Source organism: Microcaecilia unicolor, chromosome 13, assembly GCF_901765095.1.
Source record: "Microcaecilia unicolor chromosome 13, aMicUni1.1, whole genome shotgun sequence".
Taxonomy (NCBI): Eukaryota; Metazoa; Chordata; class Amphibia; order Gymnophiona; family Siphonopidae; genus Microcaecilia; species Microcaecilia unicolor.
Genome location: NC_044043.1, coordinates 55,010,959 through 55,030,351, shown reverse-complemented (window position 1 = coordinate 55,030,351; position 19,393 = coordinate 55,010,959). Strand labels below are relative to the sequence as shown.

At 40.5% G+C, this 19,393-nt stretch overlaps 1 protein-coding gene across 9 annotated transcripts in view; it reads right to left on the bottom strand.

The window, feature by feature from the left end:
* Nucleotides 1–19,393, bottom strand: part of LOC115482561 (nuclear receptor corepressor 1-like) — a 315,982-nt gene that overhangs the window by 207,132 nt on the left and 89,457 nt on the right. For 8 of the 9 annotated variants that reach the window (XM_030222440.1, XM_030222445.1, XM_030222447.1 and 5 more), the window contains exons 6-8: nucleotides 17,922–18,035; nucleotides 9,406–9,462; nucleotides 8,483–8,556 (exon numbers count right to left, since the gene is read on the bottom strand). In XM_030222440.1, coding sequence (XP_030078300.1) covers nucleotides 8,483–8,556; nucleotides 9,406–9,462; nucleotides 17,922–18,035 — 245 coding nt within the window. The remainder of the gene's footprint in view (nucleotides 1–8,482; nucleotides 8,557–9,405; nucleotides 9,463–17,921; nucleotides 18,036–19,393) is intronic. The other variant, XM_030222444.1, reaches the window with a different exon arrangement.

Sequence of the window (19,393 nt, the reverse complement as noted above, 5' to 3'; positions counted from 1 at the left end):
GTAGCAAATCTACTGGACCGGATGGTATTCATCCTAGAGTACTGATAGAACTGAAAAACGAGCTTGCGGAGCTACTGCTAGTGATATGCAACTTATCCTTAAAATCGAGCATGGTACCGGAATTTGGAGGGTGGCCAATGTAATGCCCATTTTTAAAAAAGGCTCCAGGGGAGATCCAGGAAATTATAGACCAGCGAGTCTGACATCGGTGCCGGGGAAAATGGTAGAGGCTATTATTAAAAACAAAATTACAGAGCACATCCGAGGACATGGATTACTGAGACCAAGTCAGCATGGCTTTTGTGTGGGGAAATCTTGCCTGACCAATTTACTTCAATTCTTTGAAGGAGTGAACAAACATGTGGACAAAGGGGAGTCGGTTGATATTGTGTATCTGGATTTTCAAAAGGCGTTTGACAAGGTACCTCATGAAAGGCTACAGAGGAAATTGGAGGGTCATGGGATAGGAGGAAATGTCCTATTGTGGATTAAAAACTGGTTGAAGGATAGGAAACAGAGAGTGGGGTTAAATGGGCAGTATTCACAATGGAGAAGGGTAGTTAGTGGGGTTCCTCAGGGGTCCGTGCTAGGACCGCTGCTTTTTAATATATTTATAAATGATTTAGAGATGGGAGTAACTAGCGAGGTAATTAAATTTGCTGATGACACAAAGTTATTCAAAGTCGTTAAATCGCGACAGGATTGTGAAAAATTACAAGAGGACCTTACGAGACTGGGAGACTGGGCGGCTAAATGGCAGATGATGTTTAATGTGAGCAAGTGCAAGGTGATGCATGTGGGAAAAAAGAACCCGAATTATAGCTACGTCATGCAAGGTTCCACGTTAGGAGTTACGGACCAAGAAAGGGATCTGGGTGTCGTCGTCGATAACACACTGAAACCTTCTGCTCAGTGTGCTGCTGTGGCTAAGAAAGCGAATAGAATGTTGGGTATTATTAGGAAAGGTATGGAAAACAGGTGTGAGGATGTTATAATGCCGTTGTATCGCTCCATGGTGCGACCGCACCTTGAGTATTGTGTTCAATTCTGGTCGCCGCAGCTCAAGAAAGATATAGTAGAATTGGAAAAGGTGCAGGGAAGGGCGACTAAAATGATAGCGGGGATGGGACGACTTCCCTATGAAGAAAGACTAAGGAGGCTAGGGCTATACAGCTTGGAGAAGAGACGGCTGAGGGGAGACATGATAGAGGTATATAAAACAATGAGTGGAGTGGAACAGGTGGATGTGAAGCGTCTGTTCACGCTTTCCAAAAATACTAGGACTAGGGGGCATGCAATGAAACTACAGTGTAGTAAATTTAAAACAAATCGGAGAAAAGTTTTCTTCACCCAACGTGTAATTAAACTCTGGGATTCGTTGCCGGAGAAAGTGGTGAAGGCGGTTAGCTTAGCAGAGTTTAAAAGGGGTTGGACTGTTTCCTAAAGGACAAGTCCATAAACCGCTACTAAACGGACTTAGAAAAATCCAAAATTCCAGGAATAACATGTATAGAATGTTTGTACGTTTGGGAAGCATGCCAGGTGCCCTTGGCCTGGATTGGCCGCTGTCGTGGACAGGATGCTGGGCTCGATGGACCCTTGGTCTTTTCCCAGTATGGCATTACTTATGTACTTATGACGTCACTTTCCAGCTGCCAGTATCTGTGCCACTCTGCCTAGAAAGGCAAACAGCACAGAATTCTGTACAGTCTGCAGAGGTTGGCTACTATAATGGAAACAGATTCTGTCGGACAATGTACACCATTCATATAAGATGGGTTCCTCACTCGACAGCATCTGCTAAGATGGCGGTAAGCTGCAATTGTCCTTGAGATGATTAATTAGAGACCAAGGTAAGCACCTATAAAACGGTATAAATATACTGAACTACATAAGGCAGATGAGTAGCAATGAAAGCATTTTTCCTAGAAAGACCTTACTTGAAAGGTTTGACAGGCATGAATTTTCACTGTTTTACCTTTTCCATAGCTGCTTCAACCACCACTTAAGTTGGACCTTACTGACCCTAATATTTCACATCAGTCTTTCTGGAAACTGGTTATATAAAAAGTGGAGTTTGCCACATCTTAACTTGTTGATTTTGGAGAGGGCTATAGATAAAGACTTCCAAAGTGCCTTTTAGTCCTCTGTAAAATTCAGAAGACCATAAACATCAGAGCTGATTTGTTTCCCTCCTCTTTTCATTCCATCCCTCCAGCCTCCTCCTTTCCTTTTCCTCTTCTCCACAATGGAACTCTAAACTTCAGAACAAGCCAGCAGCAGATCTTCTCCCTTCACTCCCTCCTTTACTTCCATACAGTTACTAATGGCAGCTCACCTCTCCTCACACACAGGGCTGTCAGAAGGGTTGGACAGTTGCTCCAGTGATGAAAATGATATGTTCCAGCAGCGTGGATTTTGTACTGCCACATGGGATGGTCCTCCTCCAACAACAGGGTGCTCTTGTGCAGCCTTATCATTGGAAGAAGACTGGCCAGCTGGTCACATCATAGGGGAGGGTCCTTCTCCCTCCCCATTTCTCTCACAAACACCACCTCAGGCGGACTGGCAACATCATAGGAGGACCGAGATGCTACTGCCAAGGGCTATGAGAGGTTCTCTGCTCCTGAGGCCGTCTGGTCATTACCACTTTAGTCAACTTGCTTCCAAGTTGTCACCTAGCCAGAAAAGTGTTGCAGCAGAATGGTGGTACCTGTCAGTGCCTTGCACAAAATGCAGCAGGGAAGGGTTGAGGTTCAGTGAGCTAGATACAACCTGTATATGTCTGACATACCTGAGTTAGAGGGTTACAGCATACAAAGTCAATTCATTTCTACCTCTTAAATGTAGGGAAGTCTTCTACAATTTCATAGTATTTCTCAGCCTCACAAACTATTATGCTTTGCAGGCAATGAAAGTCACAAGTTAGCATACAGTGTTCCTCTCATTCTTAATTTATTGAATGCGTCCTCAATCTTCAAACAAGTATCTCAAGGCTGTATACATTTTAAAATATAGGGAAAAAACAAGCTGCCAAGCATATACAAAGATAGAAACACCTAACCTTCTTCTAGTGATACAGTACAACGGTCACGAGCAAGCTGAGGCTCTTGGAAACAGCATACTACTAACATCAAGTTTTGCTGTGTGGCTTGCATACCCATACACATATTTTGGAAATATGTAACCTATTTTCCAACTTTTACTGCTTTACGTGTCTCAATGATATTCCTGATAGAACAATTTGTAAACTTTTCTTTAATAAAGGCGAATCAATTCTTTTCTACACATGCTTTATCATGGCCACTGAAATATATGTAATGTGTAGTAAGGTAGTGCTTTTCTTCAGACTATGTCATCATTTTATTAAACTGTTTAAATCTCTCAATTCAACCCTGTTGTCTACTGAATCCCTCTCATACACAAGAACTACAGAAAATAAATTGGACAACCTGAACGGCTAATATGCAGCTCACAACATTTACAGAAGAAATGAATCATTCCAGCATATCTAAGTCAAACTGCTGGTAATTTTATTTTTTTGTTCTAGATTGTTGAGTACAGAAACAATACAACTGCACAAAAGCATCAGTTGTGACTCTGGGCAAGTCATTTAACCCTCTATTACCCTACACAATAAAAAATTAGATTGTGAGCCCACAGAAAGACAGTACTGTATATCAAATCCATGAAGCTTTACCCTTTGTGCATAGTTAACCAAGACTGCATGCATCAATGATTGCATATAAATTGGTCCAGGAGCTGCCAGATTTGAACAGATCTTCTTCCTCCCATGACTCTCTTCTGCTACAAGTTCAAAAGTTATGCTTTTTACTCATCATATTCCACCTCATATTAAAATCTAGTACTTTCCAGTGAGTTAAAATAAGTTTTATTGCCACAGAAATCAGAAGTGTGAACAAATGTAAACTATCCTTTGGAACAGAAGTCTGGAATCCCATGGCCCTCTACATCATTATTTTAAGAGTCAATTCCTCATGAAAGCTAAATATAACACTAAGACGGTTCCAAACAGAATCCCAAAGGATTTCAGATTAGGAAAGTATGTGGGAAAGAGTTCCAGGCTTAGCATTATAAGACCAACAATTACCATTAGATTTTAGATTTAGATTTATTATTTTTAATTCACCTTTACTCACATAATAAAACAAATAAAATGCTTAACAACTGCCCGACTATACTAAAGAATCCACATAGACATCATCATGAAATCAAATCATATGCTTAAACAGAACAAAGTAGAAATTAGGTCTTACCTGATAATTTTTTTCTATTACTCCTTCCCACTCTTCCAGAACCTGTGGAACATTTGTGTCCATCAACCAGCAGATGGAAACAGAAAACTGAAAACTTTGCAGAGATATATCTCTTGGCATCCAGTCCACCTCCTCAGTATTTACAAAGCCAATTAGTAAGGAGAAACTAAAAATAAACAAAACCTTAAACAGCTCGCTTACCTAACACTAATCAACTCAACAAAACATGTGTGGACCCTTCATCTCTGGACAACTTGTAGAGAACAAAACATATGCAGGAAGCACCATGCAAGGTGACAGTTGTCATCTGATCCATTACTATGCACTGACCAAACATCTCAGAAACCTCAGGAGGACCTCTGGAATAGTGGGAACACTGCTTAACTGCCTCTGGAGGACTCACCATTCACCCCAACTATCACAATCGCAGCCCCAAGCCACTCGCAAAGCTCAACTGGGGACCAGTTGACAAACTGGACAAGGAGCAAAAGCACTCAGAACCAGAGGGTGAAAAGTGTGTCCATCCATCTGCTAGAAGCAGAAAATACTGAGGAGCTGGACTGGATGCTAAGAGATGTCTCAGCTCAGTTTTCAGTTCTCTATCTTCACCTGCTAGTTAAGGACACAACTATCCCACAGGTTGTGGAATAGTGGGAAGCTACAAATTGGAATGGTTACTTCAATAAACACTTAAAGGTAGACATGTTTCTCTGTGTTCTGAGTTCCGAGGCATTCACTTGGTCCAGCAATAGAGAATACTCTTTTTCTCAAGCCAAAAAGTCGAAAGGAAGGCCCCCACAAGCATCTCAGCATTCTCTGAATGCAAAGGTTGAGATGGAACATAGTGCAAGTAGTATGAAGAGTCCTTATATAGTCCTTGATAAACCATTAACAATTTGAACTTTACGCAATAAGCCACAGGCAACCAACCCAGAATCTTCAAATAGTAACACGCTCATTTTTAAATAATCCATACAAAAGGTGTACCACAGAATTTTGTACAATCTGCATAAGCAATGTTACAATAATCCAAACTTAATATCATACTTTGTAGCACTTTCTGAAAATCCACATGTGGTAGCAACAGAAATAGCTTACTTAACAAACACAACCTGAAAAAAGAATTTTTGATCAATGTCTATATCTGAAACATAAAAAAAGATACAGAGAAATCCAAACAAATCCCAAAATTCTAAACCAGACTTTATACTTTCGCAGAAGCCCCAGATATCATCCATTAGAAAATCAAATGAGGGATCAGACGTAACCAGAAGCAATTCAGTCTTAAATACATTCAACAACTTATTACTAGTCAGCCACGTCAAAATAACATCAAATATCAACTGCAACTGGAGTGGAGAAGTGGCCTAATGGTTAGTGTAGTGAGTTGCGGACCTGGGGAACTGGGTTCAATTTTCGCTGCTGCCTGATGGTCAGCAGTGGGTTGAGATCCTGGGGAATTGGGTTCAATTCCCTCTGCAAGTTACTTAACCCTATGTTGCCCCAGGTGCAACAGTAGTACAATGCACTACCTAGACCGTGAGTCCAATAGGGCCAGACCCAGTACCTGTAAAATGAAACTGTAAACTGCTTAGGTTTAAGCGGTATATAAATACTCAAATGAATGACTGAACCATGTTACTGCCATAGGAACAGACACTGTCAACAGTGAAGAGTCTGAAATCTGTACAAATGCGATGATATTCCAAATGTCTGAAAAAGATTACATAAAACAAGCAAAAACAAATTAAACACCATAGACAGTGATGATCCCTGTTGCACTCCTGCAGATAAAGATCGAACTGTAGAAGATTGTTCACCTGCAGGCATCTCTTGTCTCCTACCAGATAAATATGACTGAAACCAATTGTTCATAGTACCCGCAAGGCCACATTCATACAAACACTGCAAAAGTTATATGATTGTCTAATGTGTCAAATGCAGCAGAGATATTGAGAAAAATAAGGAGGTAACCCAGGGTGACAGTAACTAACCCCTCAGTGTTATGGGTCTTGCGGAAACCATACTGAAATGGATCCAGAATAGAAATTCTAGACAAATAATAAGTACATAAGTATTGCCATACTGGGAAAGACCAAAGGTCCATCAAGCCCAGCATCCTGTTTCCAACAGTGGCCAATCCAGGTCACAAATAACTGGCAAGATCCCCAACAAGTACAAAACATTTTATACTGCTTATCCCAGAAATAGTGAATTTTCCCCTAGTCCATTTTTTTTTAAATTTATTTATTGCACTTGTATCCCACATTTTCCCACATATTTGCAGGCTCAAAACCTTTTTTGAACTCTGCTAAGCTAATCAAGTTGTCAATCTTCTGAACAATTTTCATCATCGTAAAATTTTCTCTCACTTTTACTGGAATCCAATGGCTCTCTGTGCCAGGAAAAAGAATGGGTAATGTGACAGTAGGACCCACTGATAATAGATTTTTTTTGGGAAGACAAAATTTTTGTTCACACTTCATAAAAAGGTCTTGCTCATCATAAACCAGCTTGCTAACATATCCAATTTACTGGAACCTTATTGATCTTCAGAAATCTGCACCATTTAGGCATCCGTGAGGACAAAATGGTTTATTCGCAGATGGCAGCTGATAGGTCAAGAAAGGCTGAAATCATGATATCACTGGATGTTTCTGAAACTCCTTGGGTATCAGGTCTGCAACTAAAGCTATGGGATATGGGGAAAGGAAGATCTTTTCCAAGACATCAGGAGGTCTATGTTCTGATTATCTTGAAAGAACAGGGCTCCTTAATGCAGTCTGAAGGCAATGTGATATTTTTGGAAATTGTGAAAGTTGGCTCCACTCCAAGTCTTCGGCTGTTTAAGTTTTGGGGGTGAGGGTGTCCAAGTTCCAAAGGAATTGGAATATCTGAGATTCTAATGCTTCAAAGGACACTAAGTTAAAGGAAATATACTCAGTACATAATTAATTTGGGGCGTAAGATATTTTAATAGACTTCAATCTGTCCCGGCCGCTAAAGTGCAGAGGGGACCATTTATTTACTAAATCTTTAACAAGTTCTAACAGACTCTAAGGATTCAAAATCGACCATCCCTCTAGAAACCAGGCAACCAAATGCTAATCTATTTTATTTTATCAATGCACAAGTGAAATGGGAAGGCATTGATGTGTTTTGTATGTATGACAATTAAAAAAATCATCTCTATTTTGGAGTTATAATTTTATAACCAGTGAAGAAGATTTTAATCAAATTAACTGTGGAACTGAGTGGGAAGTGGTGAAAATTGTAATTTCTGTGAAGAGGTAAATCTTGCACTTCACAGCCCCAGCAGTTAGCACCTGTATAGAGCAGTATTTTCTAATGGCTGACACCAAGGGACCTAGAGCTAACATCCTTTCCTAATGCCCCTATGAAGATCAAACTTGAGGGACTATAAGTGACAGACAAATAAATCATTCAAAAATAAAAAAAACAAACCCAAGAAGGAAACTTCAATATACCAAATGTACAAAATTTTCCTTACATATAAAAATTCAAATAAGAGTCACCATTAATTATAAATATTAAACCACAATTAAGGGCTTTTGAGAAACATTAGATGGAGCTCTCAGTACATCCTCCAGCTCCAACCATTAAGCGGAAATAGAGATATGGTGTAACATCAACACATGGGCTGCATAAACTCTGTGCACCACCCTATTAGTTGTCATGTCACTATTTATACTACATCATAGTCTGCAATAATAAAGTGCATCAAAGTGCAATCAAACCAATGTGTATGGGATACACTAATATTGTGGTTCTTTATCTTATGAGCACCTACAATAAGGCATGATTGTTCTCTAATTTATAAGTCCAAACATACTGCAATACAGTTCCAAACAGCAAAACTTGCTCATATAAAATAATACTTCTGAAAGTCTTAAGAGTCAATAACTGAAGTTGCACTTATCTCAAACCAGCCAAGGTCAGATAGTAAATGCATGATAAAGCATGCACAAAGGGTTACCACTTGCACTAGGTTCTGCAGGGTCTATATGATTCATCCACTGATGTTCTGCTGATGTCAACCTCAACTGGGTGGCTAGTAACAGATCCATTTTTGTTATGAATGGCAAGAAAGGTAATATATGAAGGCCACAACTTCAGCATAACTGTTCATAAAACTACATAGTTGAAAATATCTTTGACTTGCAAGACTGCCAACCAGTACTTACGTTTTGATGTTCTCATGGTACACCTTTGTATCGGAAGGCTGGTTATAAAGTGGCTGCAAAAATAATGTGGGCATCTGTAAGTACAGTAACAAAATTTGATACTAACATTTGTTTGAAGACAACACTCCCATTAAAAGTAACAACATTTTTCGTAGAAGGACAAGGATTGTCAGGACATGGGGACCAAGTTACCATCTACTGGACCAATTTATGCTATTCCTGATTTTTTCTTAGCTATATAACTTCTCCTCTGGTATTCTGACCTCTTGCCTTTCTGGTGTAGGCTATCTTTCCCTTTTACAAAGCTGTGCAGTAAGGCCGACACAGCCCATTGAAAGTGAATGGGCTGTGACTGCATTACCACATGGCTTTATAAAAAGGGGGGGGGGGGGAGAGTATATTTGAGTTACTAGATTATCTTCTTTGATAACATATAAGTCCAAGAAAATAAAGATACATTTAACTCATTATCCTATTCAAAGTTTGTGCTTTGATGCAATTTGAAAAGCATAATTTAAAAAAAAGTAACAATTACAAAAAGACCACCATAACCTATTCCTCCTGAAAATCTGCTAGCATACTAACTCACTGTTCAGCTCTCTTTCTAGCATGAGAGAGATCCCTACAAAGAACATGATTCCATTCAGGTCATTACCTTAAGGTCATACAGAATTGTTTCAGGGTCTGCAGAAAGGAGTTTGCAAAAAGAAAAAGGAGTGGCCTAGTGGTTAGGGTGGTGGACTTTGGTCCTGGGGAACTGAGGAACTGAGTTCCATTCCCACTTCAGGCACAGGCAGCTCCTTGTGACTCTGGGCAAGTAACTTAACCCTCCATTGCCCCATGTAAGCCGCATTGAGCCTGCCATGAGTGGGAAAGCGCAAGGTACAAATGTAATAAAAAAATTTAAAAAATCCCACACTTACCAGTTCAACTTTTGGACCAAGACCTTCAAAAATTTTATGAGCTTCTTCTGCTTTTTTCTGTAAATGACAGAAAAATATATTAGCTTATGAAGGTGCAAAGTACATTTTCTATTGGCATACTATTCTCAGAACAAACCTTATACAAAAGGGTGCCTTTGATGTGAACTAAAACATGTAGGAAATCATACGATATTGTAAGTGCAGGGCCATCTCTAGTCTTATCGTTCTCCTTATATCAGGAAACAAACCCTGGGTGGAAAACAGAATCACGTAGTGATTTATTTTATTTTTCTGGCCTAGATTTTCTCCTGTTCTTTTATATTTCCAGCTCAATCAGCACCAGGGTTGGGATCCTCTTGTGATGACCTTTTACCAGAGCCAGCAGTTTTATCACTAACTTGTGTCATTTTACTACAGGTCTCATTTTGTGCAATGAGACCTAGTTACTAATAACTAGGGTTATCAGTAAAAATCACACACTTAACAGTAGATCACATTGATAACGTCTTCAAGTTTCATGTTAAGATTCCTTGCATTTCACCATCTTTTTCAGTTGAAAATAATGGTGCAAAACAAGATTTAACACAAGGCTTAAACTGGCTAAACTCAAGAGTTCCACAAATAAATATTTCACTATCACCTCTAAGTTTCTCTTCAAGGATTTCATAGTGCAGACCTGGAACCATGCGGCAAGTCTTCTTTGCAAGGTTCAATTCTGTATAATAATGTTTCCACCAAAATTATAAAAAATACAGTGCTATAAAAATAAACCAGATCACATACAAAATACCAAAATGAGTGAATAAAAAGAAGTGGTTTATTAAACAGTTACCCGACGTGGCCACTTTTCACCCTCAGGCTGCATCAGGGGTAAAAGAACTACAAAATAAAAAATCAGAACTTATATATAGTAAGCTTCATATAAAATATACAATATCCCTTAAAACTTCAAAACATGAATAAATAATGAGTAATATTGAAACTAATACATTTGGCTCCTAAAACCATAAAATTATTACAAATCATAATCATCACTAATAAAAAAGAGTAATCATAAATTAATTAAAACAGACATTAAAAACAAACTGATAACAGGAGGGCACAAGGTTAAAACATATGTGAAAGCAAAAGCAGACAATTCGGTGCGCTGGTGTGTCAAATATTATTTCATATAACATAGATGTTAGTGTGCTCATTGAGAGGTAGACTTCTACATACCTAAGAGGGGTAAAAATACAGTATACCCCTAATAGTAAAAATCAAACCATCTGAAAAGTAAAATTCAAGGAAAGATGTCAATATATGTCATTGATTGGGTTATAACATTTCATTTTCGTTTTATGCAAAGGGGTCCTTAAAAAAAAAAAAAGCTGTTTAATTGCAAACAAACTTTAAAAATATCCAAGGGGGCAAAACATTACAACATTGCTAGAGGACAAAAATGCTCTACAGTCAAAGTTATCTACCACATAACAGTCTCAATTTTAGTAAGAACCTAACTATTCTTAACTGACTTGAATAATTAAACAGCAGAAGATGATAAATATTTCTTCCACAGCCAACAGGAATACACCCATCAGTATATAAGTGTGTCAAGGAGAACCCTTCCAAAACAACTTAGTTCAGAGTGCATCCCTTATTATCTCTGAATTTGGAAGAAAAATTTTCTGACTTGATTTTTACTATTAGGGGTATACTGTGTTTTTACCCCTCTTAGGTATGTAGAAGTCTACCTCTCAATGTGAGCACACTAACATCTACACCACATTAAATAATATTTGACACACCAGCACACCGAATTGTCTGCTTTTGCTTTCACATATGTTTTCACCTTGTGCCCTCCTGTTATCAGTTTGTTATGTACATGGTTTTAATTTCTGTTTTTATTAATTTATGATTACTCTTATTAAAGTGATGATTTGATTATGATTTGTAATAATTTTATGGTTTTAGGAGCCAAATGTATTAGTTTCAATGTTATCCATTATTTATTCATGTTTTGAAGTTTTAAGGGATATTGTATATTTTATATGAAGCTTACTATATATATATGTTCTGATTTTTTATTTTGTAGTTCTTTTACTCCTAACGCAGCCTGAGGGCAAAACGTGGCCGCGTCGGGTAACTGTTTAATAAACCACTTCTTTTTATTCACTCGTTTTGGAATTTTGTATGTGATCTGCTTTTACTTTGCTTGTATCTTAGTAGTCAGATCAGTGCCTCTTGTTTTTGTTTTTTTATATAAAAATAAACCATGCTGCAAGCTATTTTAATATTCAGATATGCATATGAATATCATGCAAAGTATAAAGTTAATTGCTGTTATGTTATAAATACATTACAGCCTGGGATAGCACTGGGAATTATATATAGTTTCAAAACACAAAACACATTCTTGGAAAGAATGTAATTTCAAAAACAGAACCGCTATTATTCAATATGCTGATCTATAAGTAGAAATTCAAGATGTCTTCCAACAGCTGTATAATGTAATTGCTAGTGTGGGGGAATGTTTTAGTATCATCTTAGTGGAAAGAAAATACAACTGGTAACATAGTAACATAGTAGATGACGGCAGAAAAAGACCTGCATGGTCCATCCAGTCTGCCCAACAAGATAAACTCATATGTGTATACCTTACCTTGATTTGTACCTGCCTTTTTCAGGGCACAGACCATACAAGTCTGCCCAGCAGTATTTCCCGCCTCCCAACCACCAGTCCCGCCTCCCATCACCGGCTCTGGCACAGACCATATAAGTCTGCCCTCCACTATCCTCGCCTCCCAACCACCAACCTCTCTTCCCCCACCTGCTCCGCCACCAAATTTTGGCTAAGCTTCTGAGGATCCATTCCTACTGCACAGGATTCCTTTATGCATATCCCACGCATGTTTGAATTCTGTTATCGTTTTCATCTCCACCACCTTCAGGGGAGGGCATTCCAAGCATCCACCACCCTCTCCGTGAAAAAATACTTCCTGACATCTTTTTTGAGTCTGCCCCCCTTCAATCAAATTTTATGTCCTCTCGTTCTACCGCCTTCCCATCTCCGGAAAAGATTTTTTTGCGGATTAATACCTTTCAAGTATTTGAACGTCTGTATCATATCACCCCTGTTCCTCCTTTCCTCCAGGGTATACATGTTCAGGTCAGCAAGTCTTTGCTCATACGTCTTGGAACGCAAATCCCATACCATTCTCGTAGCTTTTCTTTGCACCGCTTTCATTTTTTTTAACATCCTTCGCAAGGTACGGCCTCCAAAACTGAACACAATACTCCAGGTGGGGCCTCACCAACGACTTGTACAGGGGCATCAACACTTCCTTTCTTCTGCAGATCACACCTCTCTCTATACAGCCTAGCAACCTTCTCGCTACGGCCACTGCCTTGTCACACTGTTTCGTCGCCTTCAGATCCTCGGATACTATCACCCCAAGATCCCTCTCCCCCTCAGTACCTATCAGACTCTCACCGCCTAACACATAAGTTTCTCGTGGGTTTCTACTCCCTAAATGCATCACTTTGCATTTCTTCGCATTGAATTTTAATTGCCAAACCTTAGACCATTCTTCTAGCTTCCTCAGATCCTTTTTCATGCTTTCCACTCCCTCCCGGGTGTCCACTCTGTTGCAAATCTTAGTATCATCCGCAAATAGGCAAACTTTACCTTCTAACCCTTCGGCAATGTCACTCACAAATATATTGAACAGAATCGGCCCCAGCACCGATCCCTGAGGCACTCCACTACTCACCTTTCCCTCCTCCGAGCGAACTCCATTTACCACCACCCTCTGTCGTCTGTCCGTCAACCAGTTCCTAATCCAGTTCACCACTTCGGGACCTATCTTCAGCCCATCTAGTTTATTTAAGAGCCTCCTGTGGGGAACCGTGTCAAAAGCTTTGCTAAAATCTAAGTAGATTACATCTATAGCACGTCGATGATTCAATTCTCCAGTTACCCAATCAAAGAATTCAATGAGATTCGTTTGGCACGATTTCCCTCTTGTAAAACCATGTTGTCTCGGATCTTGCAACTTATTGGCTTATAGGAAATTCACTATCCTTTCCTTCAGCATGGCTGCCATTACTTTTCCAATAACCGAAGTGAGGCTTACCGGCCTGTAGTTTCCAGCTTCTTCCCTATCACCACTTTTGTGGAGAGGGACTACCTCCGCCGTTCTCCAGTCCCTCGGAACTGGTTTGTTTCATCTTGTACTAGGATGCTCAATTTGGTTTGCTATTCGCTAAAAACTTATGAAATATCACAAAATATTATAGAAAAAATTGTACAGGAATTAGAGAGAATTAAAAGTCTTTAATTACTCACCCATTATCACAGCATCAGACAGTTTCAAGTTATAACAAACTTACAAAATCTAACATCAGGGCCTCTGGTAATTATAAGTAATTAGACTAATTAGATAAAGAAGAGAGAAAGGAAGAAGAAAGTTTGTTCCTCATACAAAGGTCACAGAACAGAAAGAAAGCAGAGAATAAATGAAAAAGATTCATAGTTATAGAGAATTAGTTTCTATCAAGGGGGGAAAGTAAACCCCCTCGGGGAAAAACCCTAGGCCAGTGATGGCAAACCTATGGCACGCGTGCCAGAGAGGGCACGCAGAGCCCTCTCCCTTGGCACGCGCGCCATCGCTGGTCTGCCCACTCTCCCTCCCTCCCAGCACCAGGCCTGCCTCCCGCCCTCCCTCCAACCAAACAAGCAACCATCAACCCGCCCGCCCGCCTGTCCTCCCTCCCTCCCAGCACCAGGAACCCCCCTTCTCCTCTTAAATTTTAAAAGCGTACCTCCTCGGAGTTCATTCAGGCGGCGTGTTTCGGCAGCAGCAGCGAAGCGCGTGTTCTTCGCTCGGCGCGCCTTCCTTTCTGGCGGGACCAGAGCTTGAGAGACAGAAAGGAAGGCGCACCGATCGAAGAACACGCGCTTCGCTGCCGACGCACGCCGCCTGAATGAACTCCGAGGAGGTACACTTTTAAAATTTAAGAGGAGAAGGGGGGTTCCTGGTGCTGGGAGGGAGGGAGGACAGGCGGGCGGGCGGGCGGGTTGATGGTTGCTTGTTTGGTTGGAGGGAGGGCGGGAGGCAGGTCTGGTGCTGGGAGGGAGGGAGGCCTGATGTTGGGAGCTGGGTGGGAGGGAAGCCTGATGGTGGGTGCTGGGTGGGAGGCCTGGTGTTGGGTGCTGGGTGGGAGGGAGGCCTGGTGCTGGGTGCTGCCGGGTGCTGGGAGGGAGGGCAGGGGGAGAGGAGGGTGACTGGACATTTGTGGCTGGAGGGGAGAGGAGGGTTGCTGGACATTTGTGGCTGGAGGGGAGAGGAGGGTTGCTGGACATGGATGGAGGGCAAGAAATGAAGAAGAAAGGAGGAAAGTAAAGAAATAAATGGAAAGGAAGCCCTGGAAACGGAGTTAAGAGAACAGATAGAGAGCAGCAGAATCAGCGACTAGAACCAATATGGATAGAAAAACAAAATCACCAAACAACAAAGGTAGGAAAAATCATTTTATTTTCATTTTAGTGTTTGGAATATGTCGAATTTGAGAATTTACATCTGTTATCTTATTTTGCACTGGGTATACTGGAGCTGTAACAGCTTACAGAAATGATTTATAATGGAAGAAAATCATGTTATTTTTTTCTCCTATACTAGTATAATATTTTCAATGATGTCTGTTTATATGCGCCATGGCTGGTGTAAGGGGTGTGGCTATCATAGGGGTGGAGTCATATGTGGTGACCCCGCCCATAATGAGTACCGGCACTTTGCGATAAATAATTCGATTTTGGGTTGCTGTTTGGGCACTCGGTCTCTGAAAGGTTCGCCATCACTGCCATAGGCCATTGGACAGATCTGAAACTCTCTCTAAGCCTAGTTTTTCAGAGTTCCTTTGTCTGCAGCGTAGTTTTATAGGCTGTTGTGAGCATCCACCTCTCCTCTACCCAGGACCAATCATAGGTGCTGCATATGGGCTGGAGACTTGTAACTGGGACTTTCATATGCGCTGGAAGCTTGCAATTGGTCCTTGCCATACCTGTAACTCACTTTTGTAACAGGATATACCAGGTATCTGAATTGCCTTAGCAACATGAGACCCCCATCAAAGCATGTGACCAGCCAGAAATTCCTTCATGTGGCTGATAGGAAAAAGAGAGATGGGGGATGGGAAATAGTGCAGTATACCTGCAGTAAAACTGTATAGCTTATAGCTAAAAATTATAGACAATCTCCAAATCACAGGACTAAATTTTACATCACTCATATAACCAAATTTTTTCCAAGTACAGTTAAAGTTTCAACATCAAAATGCTATCACAGTCAAACACCCTTCCTCTAATCAGAACAGCTGGACAGGAGCGAGGCCTTTTGCACAACTGGCAAAAAGGATCCAAACAAACCATCCATACATGGAACTCACAATGACAAGTCTGCAAATTGGCAACATATAGCACTATACCCAAACCACACTGCTCAGGTGAACCCTTCAACCCTGATTGCTGACTAATCTTGGAAACATTTTTGATAACAAAAAGTCATATCAGAACAATCAGCTTCATGTAATAAAGCCGTTACAAAAAATTAGTGTTAGGTTTTTTTTGTTTTTACAGTCCTTTTTATTTCCATGCTAAATTTCTTATTTACTTCCAGATAAATTATATGCAAAAAGCAGCAAAAAAAAAAATATGTGCACCAATATGAACTTTAAAAAACAAATAGAAGCACTAAACTGCAAGTAACCTTCACTTTTGTTTTAATGCATAAAAAAGTAATATTTGTTAATTTTAACTTCAGTATTAACTTTACATTTTACCTTCCATCTTTAACTCCCATTTCAACTACAAAGGCTCAGCATCCAGCATAGGGAAGCTCTTGATCATAAGTACGTAAGTATCGCCATGCTGACACAGACCAGCACCCTGTCACCGACAGCGGCCAAAAGAACAAGCAATTTGTCCAGCCCATCCTAGAAATACTGTATTATTCCCTCGTCCATTCAATAACGTTCTATGGCTTTTTCCTCCAGGCAACCGTCCAACCCTTTTTTGAAGTCCGCTAAGTTAACCACCTTTTCCAGCAGCAAATTCCAGAGTTTAACTACTCGTTGAGTGAAGAAAGATTTCCTCCGATTCGTTTTAAATTTACTACACTGCAGCTTCATCAAATGCCCCCTTGTCCTAGTATTTTTGGAAAGCATAAACAGATGCTCCACATCAACCCGTTCCATTCCACTCATTAGCTTACAGACCTGTATCATATCTCCCCTCAGCCGCCTTTTCTGCAAGCTGAAGAGCCCCAGCCTCTTCAGCCTATCCTGATAGGGAAGTCGTCCCATCCCCTGTATCATCTTTGTCGCCCTTCTCTGCACCTTTTCCAGTTCCACTATGTCTTTTTTGAGGTGCGGCGACCAGAACTGAACACAATACTCGAGGTGCGGTCGCACCATGGAGTGATACAATGGCAGAATAATATCCTTATTTTTGTTTTGAATCCCTTTCCTAATGATACTCAACATTCTATTTGCTTTCCTAGCTGCAGCAGCACATTGAGCAGAAGTTTTCAATGTATCATCAATGATGACACCTAGATCCCTTTCTCGGTCCGTGACTCCCAATGCTGAACCTTGCATGACGTAGTTATGGTTTGGGTTCCTCTTTCCCACATGCATCACTTTGCACTTGTTCACATTAAACGTCATCTGCCATTTAGACGCCCAGTGCCCCAGAGCAAACCCAAACCCCCAGCATTCCCCATAGACCAGTATTACTTACCTGCTCCCAGGGAAAGGGAATGTTAAAGGAAAATGTCATCCAACATTGACTTGATCCACCATCATCTTGGAAAACAGCAGCAGTTCAAGTTGAACTGCTGCTGTTTTCCAAGATAATGGTAGATGGTGGTGGATGAATGGAATACCAGAGCAAGATGCCAGAAGTTTGCAGGCTCTCTGGTCAACGGCCATCTTGGCCAAGGGTGCCTGGGGATCTGTGGATTCCCACCTTGTGAGACCCCATGCCATTTAAATTTCCACTAACTTCTGTGGAAGTCTCAGGGATGAGGGAGAAGAGAGAAAGGAAGGGAAGGATGATTGCTAATGATGAAAGAAAAAGGGGAAAGGATGGAGAATGGGTAGTAAAAGGATGATGTGGCTTGAAGTATCACTATTCTTCTCATTCTCCTCCAGGCTGGATGAGAAAGGAAAGGAATGGGGAGAGTGGAGATTAGACAAAATCAGCATGAAAGGAAGATGCATATATTTGTGTTCAATCAGCTGCCACAAACCCTGGTTCTCCATAATGCTGTGGCAAGCAGGAGACCAGGGGCCCTGACCATGACTAATATATGGATATAGTTTTACACAAAGCAATATAAATAGCATAAATAAGATAAAACTGTCAGGTAGCAACACATGATACACAAATTAAAGAGCTACAAGATGGTGTATTTGAATATGCAGCAGAGTGAATAATCAGCTATTAACATGGACTAGAACAGTGAGAAAGAACTTACCCGATTCTCATCATAAATTATTTGTATGATACTGCGGTGTTTCTGTTCCACTGGAGGAGGGGAGACAGGTTTCTCCGGCTCTGGAGGCTTTGCAGCTTCTTCTTCCAGCTGTTGCTAAGAGACAAGAAGAAAATAAATTGGTAAGAAAAAAATCAAAATCAAAACTGCCATCCATACTGTTACTTCAGCCAGCACAGTAAGCACTGAAAGATCGAAAATGTCTGATCAACAGTTTTTCGCTTTGTATGTTTCATCAGAAATGTGTAAAAATCAGGAGTAGAAGGGAAGAGACACTCTTAATGGCTATATTCAGATATAAAGGGTCACACAGGCATGCATCATCTCTCAAATTTCAACAAGCATGCTTTTTTGTAACCCAGGACCTATTGGAAGAAAGGATTATTTAATTTGCATGAAAATGAATAATGCATACACAGTTTGATAAAAAGAAAAAAGGGTAAGGTATGAAACACTTAGCATGAATAACTAGATTCTGCATCTGCAACCGAGTTGTAAGCTCAGAGATATTACCTCAATAGTATTATTCAGAACTCACTGTAAGAGGAAAACAGTTAGTGGATCTGCATCAGCAAACAGCAGCACAAACATGCAAGGAGAGGACATTTCAAAAGGGAAATAAAAACAATGATAAACCAGCATGAACAGTGCAAAATTTCTCTCCAGCCAAGAAGTCAGAGGGTGGAGGAGGGACTTTTTTTTTTTTTTTTAACCCAACAGCTTCTTTGTGCTGTTTCAGAAACCCAGCTTCCACTAGAATGCAGCCTTACTGCAAGGATAATGAAATATGCTGGGACCAGGGCAAAGATTTGGATTTGGAAGGGGGCCCAAAAGCCCTAAGTATCAGATAGGCTTGGGGATGGTGCCCCCTGTAGCATGGGGGTAACATTGCAAATTATCCTGTTTACACCCCCCCCCCCTTACTGAGGCTTCATTCATAGCTACCTAGGGGGTTCCCACCTATTTTTAAACTCCTTCCCCAACTTTCATCTATCCCAACCATTGAAAGGAGGGGTTCTCAACCCAGTTAAGATTTTCAGGATATACACAATGAATATGCAAGCATAAATAGATTTACATTCAAGAGAGGCAATGCATACATGCAAAATCTGCCTCACACATAGTCATTGTGGATATTCTGAAAAGTCAAATGGCTGGGTATGTCCTAGGGACTGGGTTGAGAACCCCACCCTGGGCTCAGGGTAACTAAGCAGGGAACAGCGCAGCATGAAGCAGCAGTAATATTGAATGCCAAGCAATAAGCTAAGTGTATTGCATTATACATTGAGTATGTTCTAGAAATTAACACGTTTTGTTCATAAAAATTCTTGATCTCAAAAAAATCTATCATCAATAGAATTTACCAGACAATTGCGGTCCATTAAGAATTTTTGGGGCCGCACATAAGGGGTTTTTGCCTATGATGAAGAGAAGACTAGTTGGTCTGTTCTAGC